Source organism: Neophocaena asiaeorientalis, unplaced genomic scaffold, assembly GCF_003031525.2.
Source record: "Neophocaena asiaeorientalis asiaeorientalis breed wild unplaced genomic scaffold, Neophocaena_asiaeorientalis_V1.1 scaffold504, whole genome shotgun sequence".
Taxonomy (NCBI): Eukaryota; Metazoa; Chordata; class Mammalia; order Artiodactyla; family Phocoenidae; genus Neophocaena; species Neophocaena asiaeorientalis.
In genome coordinates this window covers 6,407,547-6,416,976 of record NW_020174438.1, presented here as the reverse complement: position 1 = coordinate 6,416,976, position 9,430 = coordinate 6,407,547, and the positions used below count along the sequence as shown (strand labels likewise).

The window sequence follows — 9,430 nt, the reverse complement described above, 5'->3', positions numbered from 1 at the left end:
GAGTTTGGAGGAATGAAAAGAAAGAATGCGTGCCCACCCAGAGTACTGACAGGGGAGCAGGATCATGTGAATTCTAACTAGAAAAGGTAGATCCAAGGAGAAAGCAGCTCTTGGGCATGAGAGTCAGGGCTACGTAATCCAACTTCACCCGTCCACCTTGCCGGCTGGATGCTGGCACTTGACCCAGCCAAGGGAGTGGACAAGTTCCTGACGGGCAGATGTTATCATCCTCACCACACCAAGAAGGAAACTGAGGCTCAGGAAAAACAAACAAACCAACCTATAGATTGCCCAAAGTTACACAGGAAGTTAGGGTCGGAGCTCCTTCCACACATAGTAATGAGCATAGCAACCTTGTAATACTAATAACTAATGTACTTCTGGCATATGCTAAGAACTTTACAGAGCATCACCTCATTTAATCCTCTCCCATAGTACAGACTAGTATCTCCACCAGATCACTCCACACTTCTGCTTGCATGTCTAATCGACATCTCAAGGGTGACACATCCCAAAATGAGCTTGGGATCTTTTCCCCAAAACCTGCTCCACTTGTAGGTTTCACCATCTCAATTGACAACAGCCTCTTCATACTAGTCACTCAACACAAAAAATTGGAGTCATCCTTGACTCCTCTCACACCTCACATACAGTTTCTCAGAAAGTCCTATTGCCTCTACCCTCAAAATATGTCCATCATTTCCCTACTTCTCATTGCTTCCACTGCTGCTGTCCTGGTCCCAGCCACCCTCATTTCTCATTTAGATTACCTGGTAATCTAACGTGTCTCTCTGCTCTTTCTCTCTCACCTCGCTCTGCCCAGTAACCACTCCCCCTTTCTATTCTTCTCAAAGCAGCCAGTGTGATTCTTTTAAAACTAAGACAGAGCATGACCCTCCCGGCTCAAAACACCATCTGACTCAGACTAATACTCAAAGTCCTTACATGGCCTGGGAAGTCCTTAATGATCTGCTCCCCAAGCCCTATGGAGAGGTCCATGTCCTGCTACTCCCCGCCTTGATCCTAACACTCCAGCCATGAAATAGCCTCAAACACACCAGGCCTGTTCCTGCCTTAAGGCCTTTGCACTCTGTTCCCTCTCCCTGGAGGCTCTTCCCCCCAATAATGGTCATACCCCTCGTCTCCTTTAAATCCACTCAAATCTCACATTCCCATTTTGACCTGCTCTAACTCCTCACGACTCCTGATTTCCTCCTTATTTTCAGCTAATTTTTCCTTTTTCATAGCACTTATCACCTAATACATTCTATGATGTACTTATTTGTCTCTCTCCAGTAGAATGTATACTTTTCAAGGACAGTGATCTTTGTTTTGTTCACTGATATATCCCAAAGCTCCAAAAGAGCATCTGGCACATATTCAAATTGTTGAATGAATGACTCACTGCGTTGACACCTTAGGATGCTGTCAAGAACAAAGTCCTTTAAAAGGTACCTTGATGTCGATTATCCCATTGAAGTACCAGTTGAGACCCTTGCGCCGCTCTCTGGCTCCATCTGGTGGCAGCTGTTTCTCTCCTCTCAGTGAGATTCCAAGTTTACTCGGAACTATTTAGCTCGTTTCTCACTGAGTGCGCATCGGACCGAAATCAAAGAGCACAAACTCAGTGCAGAAAATTGTAGCCGTGAGTAGCATCATCAGAAACCAATAAGCACAAAGATCTAGTTCACGTGGTGCAGGTTCAGCGTATAGTGCTCTTAATCTTTGTCAACTCACTCCCTTCCGCGCCTGGCTCCTTCCTTCTCGACAAGATGGCCACACCGGCGGTACCGCCGAGCACGCCTCCCGCCGCCCCAACCGAAACCCCGGCTGCGGCCTCAGACCCGGCCCCGGCTCCAGCCCCAGCCTCAGTCTCAGCGCCGGCTCCAGCGCCGGTTCCAGCTGCAACGCCAGCTCCAGCCTCATCCTCAGACCCGGCGGCAGCAGCGGCTACGACCGCGGCTCCGGGCCAGACCCCGGCCTCAGCGCCAGCCCCAGCGCAGGCCCCGGCACAGTCGCTGCCTGGTCCGGCTCTCCCAGGCCCCTTCCCTGGCGGTCGCGTGGTCCGGCTGCACCCGGTCATTTTGGCCTCCATCGTGGACAGCTACGAGCGACGCAACGAGGGCGCTGCCCGAGTCATCGGGACCCTGCTGGGTGAGTGGTCAGAGAAAATTGACGTTCTCTTCTACTTCCCACCTCCCGTTTATCTTGTTCCCCTCACTTCCCACCCCCATTGTAGTTATTTATTGAATAAATAGTGTGTGCCAAGTGATTTACATTTTATCTTTAATCTTCCCAGTAGCATTTCACGTTCAAGTATAACTAGTTCCAGTCTACGAAAAATGAATTCAAACTCTGACTAGGACGTCAAAAACCTTTGACTCCCTAAGCCCAGTGACCACGTTTTCCCCCCTTATCTACTGGTAAATGTCTTTATTTTCCAGGTGTTAAAAGAGAAGTTTTTCCTAACCACTTGGCATTGGAGTGGGGACACATGTAAAAAGATATCCCTCTCACCAAGTAGACCGGTTTGGCAGGAACCCATTTAGAGTTTCAATAATGTTCTGCTTTCCTAAACGTCTAAGCCTGAGCCTCTGTTTCTCAGTCTCCCTAATATTAGTCCCCAGTGAGATATGGACCCCGTTCCCCCAGTGCAGTCTCTGATTCTCCATTTGGACACAGACAATTGTATCATCTATTATTTGTATTAACGTGCCCATGGAGAAATAACCTTTTCCCTGCCCATGTTCCAAATTTGGGAAATAGATATTTCATGGTACAGTAAAACTGAGAAGCCGTAAAGAGGGATTTCTGACAATATATCCCTTTCTCTGGGGACTGCTGGTCCCATCAGTTTAATTTGCACTCCATCTTGGTCACAGAATTTGGACACTTTTGTGAATCCAATTTAGTCACGTGTTTCTTTTTATTACCCTTGAACGTGTAATAGTTTCCATCGTAGAAGACAATTGGTGTATTGTGAAGAGGATGATAGTTGTCGGCAGACTCCAGCACACATTAGCTAAGTCTTTTTCCTTCAGGGCCTACTTTAGATTTAGTCTGTGAGCACTAAATTATCACAGAAGGCGTCTTAACTGTGCTGGCACAGACTAGGTACAAAACAGCTGTTGGTTGCCATCTTCCACCACATCAGGCACCCTCCTGACACAGACACACATTGTCTCCCTCTTTATCTTTGAGGGTGTAGCATTTTACAGAAACTTCAGTTGATCCATTATCTTTCAAGCATTGCCATAGTTGGCTCAGATCAAGCCTTTGTATTCTCTTTGCCTGTTCTCCCTTATTTTATCCTTTAAGTTTCACTCATCTTCCAGGTTCCCAGGAAAAGTTTTCACTCTCAGTCCTTCATCCCATGTCCCCACCCTCACCCCTTTCTTAACCTTCCAAAGTATGCCATCATTCTGTGACTGCCCTGCTTTGAGCTTCTGTAGTAAATGGTTCTTGCGTCACTGACTTGGCACTCGATAAATACCAGCTTGCTCCTTCAGCTGCACTGTCAAATTTTCCAAACTCACTAGAGCTGTTTAACGAAATAAACAATTTTCCACCCCCAAATATTAGTGACCCTAGTTAGAACAACTGTAGTCTAGATTTTTCAGATCCTCTTTCAGAATGGAGTCATGGTACAAGGCTAGGTGTTACAGGGGCATTGCTTACTGAAGAATGAAGCATAGGTTCTGCTTGCTAGGAACTTAGACGTTTTCAGTTAGAAATCAATTCACGAGACATTCCATTTGGTTAAATGAAATCAGTGGTGCCTTTTATGTACCATAAAACAATCAGGTACTTAGAATTCAAAGTTTGATCAGACAAGCTCTATCTACTCTTAACCTTAAATTCAAGATGAAGATATACTCTCATAGGCAAATAATTAGAATATAATGTGATAAATGCTCTAGTACGAGGGTGTTATGGTGGCATGCAAATATAGAAGACTTAATTATTTCAGATGCTCGAAGTGGTCAAGTCTGTTGGCAAGAGGTCAAATAGGATGAAGAGTATGTATCCACACTCCTGTATATAAAATGAAGAACAAGGGCTTGCTGTATAGCACAGGGAACTGTACTCAATATCTTTTTTTTTTATTTATTATTTATTTGTTTATTTATGGCTGCATCGGGTCTTTGTTGCTGCGCGCGGGCTTTCTCTAGTTGTGGCGAGCGGGGGCTACTCTTCGTTGCGGTGTGTGGGCTTCTCATTGCAGTGGCTTCTCTTGTTACGGAGCACCGGCTCTAGACGCGAGGGCTTCAGTAGCTGTGTCTCTTGGGCTCTAGAGCGCAGGCTCACTAGTTGTGGCACACGGGCTTAGTTGCTCCACGGCATGTGGGATCTTCCTGGACCAGGGCTCGAACCCATGTCCCCTGCATTGGCAGGCAGATTCTTAACCACTGTGCCAGCAGGGAAGTCCTCAATATCTTGTAATAACAAAATGGAAAAGGATCTGAAAAAGAATGTATATGTGTGTGTGTATGTGTATACATACATAACTGAATCACTTTTCTGTACACATGTAACATTGTAAATCAACTACTTAAAAAAAGAAGTATTTATCCATTTGGTTTGGGGGCATAGTTTCAGCTAAGGGGGCAGAAACCATAGTGAAGTGGAATTAAACAGACGCTGATGGGTATAGGCAACATTGTGGTCTGTGGTGGAGAGGGAAGCACTTGAAGCCTGGGTGGGCAGGCCAGTAGATGAGAAAAAAAATGGAGAGGTCGAGGGGCCAGCAGTTTTAGTGAGGACAAGAAACAAATGTAGCTGGAGTAAAAGTATCATCAGAACTAGAAGATTAAAAGTTTGTGGTATGATGTTTAAGGTTCACAGAGAGAAGGTTTCTGGTTGATGGTAGGGTTAAGGTTATGACTGTGGGACCATGGCTGAAGGGAGGTACAGGGGAAGCTCCCTAAGATTGAGCTCTCAGGATAGGCTACTATATGAGTGGTCTCTGTAGACATGATTAGAATCTAACAGGGAGCTCTGCAGATGAAATTATATTAAGGAGAAAGTCTGGAGGCTGAAAAATGAAGGTCACAGAGTGAAGATCTGGAGTAGGGCTGGTAGCAGGAAGTGACAGACAGGCAAAAGGAGACCTTGCGAAGTAAGAACAGACCCTGTTTGCTGACAGTTAAGGAAGAGAGTTGGAGATTGCTCCAGAGTTTCATTTCTCTGGAAAATCCTGGTTCCATTGGTGCTCATGGCTGAACTTGGAGCTTCTGAGCCCAGTTTGGGTTTTTGTTTCCCTGACTTTGAGGAGACCTCTTGAAAGCATTTGGGACAGTTGGGAGCCCAAGGTTTTATAACACATGGACAATACTCTCTCACAGGAACCGTCGACAAGCACTCAGTGGAAGTCACCAACTGCTTTTCAGTGCCTCACAATGAGTCAGAAGATGAGGTGAGTGGGCATTTGAGACCCCCGTGCGGTCTGTAGCTACTCATTTGCTGGACTCTTTGTGAGGCCCCTCCTGCACCACAGTGTGTTGTGCTCATAACTAGAGCTGCAGTTAAAGGGCTTCGTTCCATTTGTACACATTTCCCGGGCCTCTTCTGTCTGTTGGGAGTGGCCCCTTGTCCTGTTTATCCATTTGCTGTGGACTCTTGGCTTCTTAGCTTCCGTTCCTGCCTTCCTTCTCAGGTGGCTGTTGACATGGAATTTGCTAAGAACATGTATGAATTGCACAAGAAAGTCTCTCCAAATGAGCTCATCCTGGGCTGGTAAGTTGGGACGAGGGGATGGAAAGTCTCAGTGGTCGAGTGCCAACATCTTTTGTCACCTGACTAGGTATCGTACACCCTCTTTTGGAGACAGAGTATTGAAAGTGTATTATCTCAAGGAGCTACGAGTTCAGTGTGTTTTGCTGGCGGTTCTGATCCTGTGAGGCCAAGAATACTTATTTTGGACTGCAGCTTTTACTGAGCAAGTCTTTTTTGCCTTGCTGGTGACTTAGAATTTTCAAGAGCTCTAAGGCAGCCCTTATTTGATGTGATACAGTTTTCAGTGTGTGTATTTTTTTGGCATGTGTTGTCCCTGGGGGGGGTATAACTACACCCCTACCAGGGGTGTTGGGTACCTAGAGACACCCATGCCACCGTCCTGTTCGGTATTGATGTCGCACGTAGACATGAGTCCACAACTGTGTTCCATTTTCCAGGTATGCTACGGGCCATGACATCACAGAGCACTCCGTGCTGATCCATGAGTACTACAGCCGGGAAGCCCCCAACCCCATTCACCTCACAGTGGACACGAGCCTGCAGAACGGCCGCATGAGCATTAAGGCCTACGTCAGGTGACCAGAGTCTTGGGCAACAAGGGCATGAAAAGCTACCTCGTTCATACTGTGCCTGGGTGCCACCCCCTGCCTCCACCCGCCGCAGGTGTCATCCTTCAGTGTGCAGCTCGCTGCCTAAGGAAGCCCCTTCCTCACTTTCAGGAGTTATCACTGGAGAGATTTTATTCCGAAACAAACTCTGTCCCTGAAATTTCCACTCACTGATCCTTGCCTACCCAGATTTCTGCTCATGGCTCATAACCAACTTCAAAGGGCAGCCCTTTAGGTATTTGAGCAAGCTCGTTTTTCCTGTCATCTTTTCCAGCTCCTACAGCCGATCCTCACACAGTGTTCTGGCCATGATTTCTTCTCCACATCCACTGATTTTCTGAGTTGCCCTTCAGTTTGTCGTTATCACTAAAGCTGTGCGTAGGACACAGGGCGGTACGGATTAAAGAATGGCTGTCCTCGTTTGGAGCATGTCTGTTAACCGGGGGTAGTGTACAGTTTGGATGACAGTGACATTACCCTGTTGGCACATAAAGCAGCTAGAGTGCTGGTTGATGGGAGATATCGGGAAAGGCTCTAGAGGCATGCCAAAGAAGGGGCGGCTGTAGGCGTTGGAAGGATTATATTTTCTGCTTAGAATAAAGCCATTTGTTAGCGCATCTCTTACTTTAACTTTGTGCCATTTTTGTGTCTGACACTGAAGTGACCAGTTACCTATGATGTGGTAGGACAAAGATGGTGGATGTCAAGTCCTCATGGGCCAGTTGGTCACCACGAACCTCTAGCTGTTGCCTGATTCCTTAGCCTTTCCAGGTATTTCAGACTCCTCAAGATGCAGTGAAGGTAGAGTTGACACAGTAAAGGCAGTCACCTTTGCTAAGATTACTTACAGCACCCAGTCTGACCTTGATGGGCCGGAGTCGACTTTTTTTTTTTTCAGTACTGATGAGGGACTCGGTCCCAGAGAAGACCTGTCCTGTCACTTCTTTCTGTGAGGAAGGACGTCTAGGCAGCTAGTTCCACAGGGATATCCAGTGTCCTGTCCTCAACACTGAGATTTCAGTGTGTGAAGTAATTCTCTATAAAGGGTCCAGGCCCAGTCCAAAAGCTGAGTCCCTTCTCTCAGGCCAAGGGTTTGGTGTGTGGAATGAGCTAAGGGAAGAAAGTGACTTGTTCCCTTTAGCCCTCTGGGCTTCAAGTGGCCCAGCTTTGTGCTTTCAGAACCGTGGAAGCCATACTCTTGGTATGACTGCTTTCCCAGCCTGAACTAGACATGAAACCCCCTCCCAGGTCCATCTGTTAACCTTGGCTTTTCTCTCCCCAGCACTTTAATGGGTGTTCCTGGGAGGACCATGGGGGTGATGTTCACCCCTCTGACGGTGAAATACGCATATTATGACACAGAACGCATTGGAGGTGAGTGACTTGCCCATACCCGCTTTCTAGATCTTGGGCATTTTTCAGGGGAGAGGGTTTCTGTTCTGTAACAAGGATGGAGGGCCTTGGGTGTGTTAAGAGGAACGGTTGATGTAAGGTTTGTGACGACTAGAAGTCATTCTTCTGTAGAAATGGGACTCAAGGAATTATTTGCGAAATTGTTAGAGGTGGGAAGTCATCAGCACCAGAGGCTACACGGCCATTCATATGAGACCAGCACCAGTGATTAGCATACTGGGTGTAGGAGTTGAACTCTTTCTGGAGAAAGAAAAGCTAATAAGGGCAGGGCAGGGGGGTTTGGGGAAGCTGACTCAGTCCGAAGGGAGGTGGTTAGAGATCTCTTTCCTGATGGGATGACTGAATTCTCCGTGTCACTTCTACCCGCAACCCACTCCCACAGTTGACCTGATCATGAAGACCTGTTTTAGCCCCAACCGGGTAATCGGCCTCTCCAGTGACTTGCAGCAAGTGGGAGGGGCATCGGCCCGCATCCAGGATGCCCTCAGCACGGTGTTGCAGTACGCGGAGGGCGTGCTGGTGAGCAGCGGAGGGGAAGGAAGGGGGAGGGCGTGATCTCCACTCTGAGATGGCTGGGGATGTGCTGGTGAAGTGACGGTCTCGGTGGTGAGAATTAACTGTTCCTCGTTGGCTCTTCGGTGCTCAGTCTGGAAAGGTGTCAGCTGACAATACCGTGGGCCGCTTCTTGATGAGTCTGGTTAACCAAGTACCCAAAATAGTTCCTGAGGACTTCGAGACCATGCTCAACAGCAACATCAACGTGAGTGCCATCCCTGGGTTTCTGGGAGCCTGTGCCTTCCCCCACCTCAGCCGTACACCGGTGGAGGGGGTTGGGAAAGGTGACCTGGAGGGGATAGAGGAGACAGGGCTCCGCCTTTGGCCCCCTTGCAGTCCCGGCTCGGGGGAAGAGCACAGGTGCTCGGAGGTTCCCCTCCTGCTGTTTCCTTGCTTCCCGTGGCTCAGGTGTATGAGTGGAGATGAGAAAGTGTTCTCAGGCATTTCCTTCCTGCCTTCCACCTCCACTCTTGCTCAGCCTCTCCCAGCTCTTGTTTCCCCAGGACTGCCCTCACCCAGTGTCCATCGTACAGCTGGCCAAGACCAGCCTCTCTGCTCACTCTTTTTTTTTTTTTTTTTTTTTTTCTGCTCACTCTTTACCCAGCCCCTCACTCATCCTGGATTCCTTCTCTTCCAGGACCTGCTGATGGTGACCTACCTGGCCAATCTCACGCAGTCACAAATTGCCCTCAATGAGAAACTTGTGAACCTGTGAATGGTCCGCAAGCAGCCCTCCTACCAGGCTGGGCCCCAGCCAACCCTGGGACTCAGGGTGGAGTGAAGGAGAAATGGTTTCTCTGTGGTTTGAGTCACACTGAGTCAGACAACTGCTTGTGACTGTAAATAAACGTAGCCTACCTTTTGTAAATGAATTCCATATTATGTGAGTTTACCTCTGGGTGGAAGGGAGAAGACAGTTCTGGAGCTCACACGGAAACCAGGACGTGAGTACCCTGGTGGAAGTTGGTTGTGTGTGTGGCCTCACTCGTCTTCAGTAGTCGCACCCACAGCCCGAGCTGCTTTAGCTGCTTCTGACCTGAGACCAGGTGGTACAGGGGCACTTGCTCCCCACTCTTTTGCCTACGTTCAGAGCAAACTATCTCCCCCCAAAGTGATTT

The 9,430-nt window shown here is 48.0% G+C and overlaps 1 protein-coding gene across 1 annotated transcript; it reads left to right on the top strand.

Moving 5' to 3' along the window:
• The first annotated feature begins 1,772 nt into the window (after positions 1-1,772).
• EIF3F (eukaryotic translation initiation factor 3 subunit F) lies at positions 1,773-9,184 on the top strand. The gene is made up of 8 exons (XM_024757085.1): positions 1,773-2,154; positions 5,346-5,416; positions 5,657-5,736; positions 6,174-6,311; positions 7,627-7,718; positions 8,140-8,276; positions 8,404-8,517; positions 8,950-9,184. Exons 1-8 carry the CDS (start codon positions 1,773-1,775, stop codon positions 9,025-9,027), a joined length of 1,092 nt encoding a protein of 363 aa, XP_024612853.1. The 3' UTR covers positions 9,028-9,184.
• Positions 9,185-9,430: the final 246 nt, after the last annotated feature.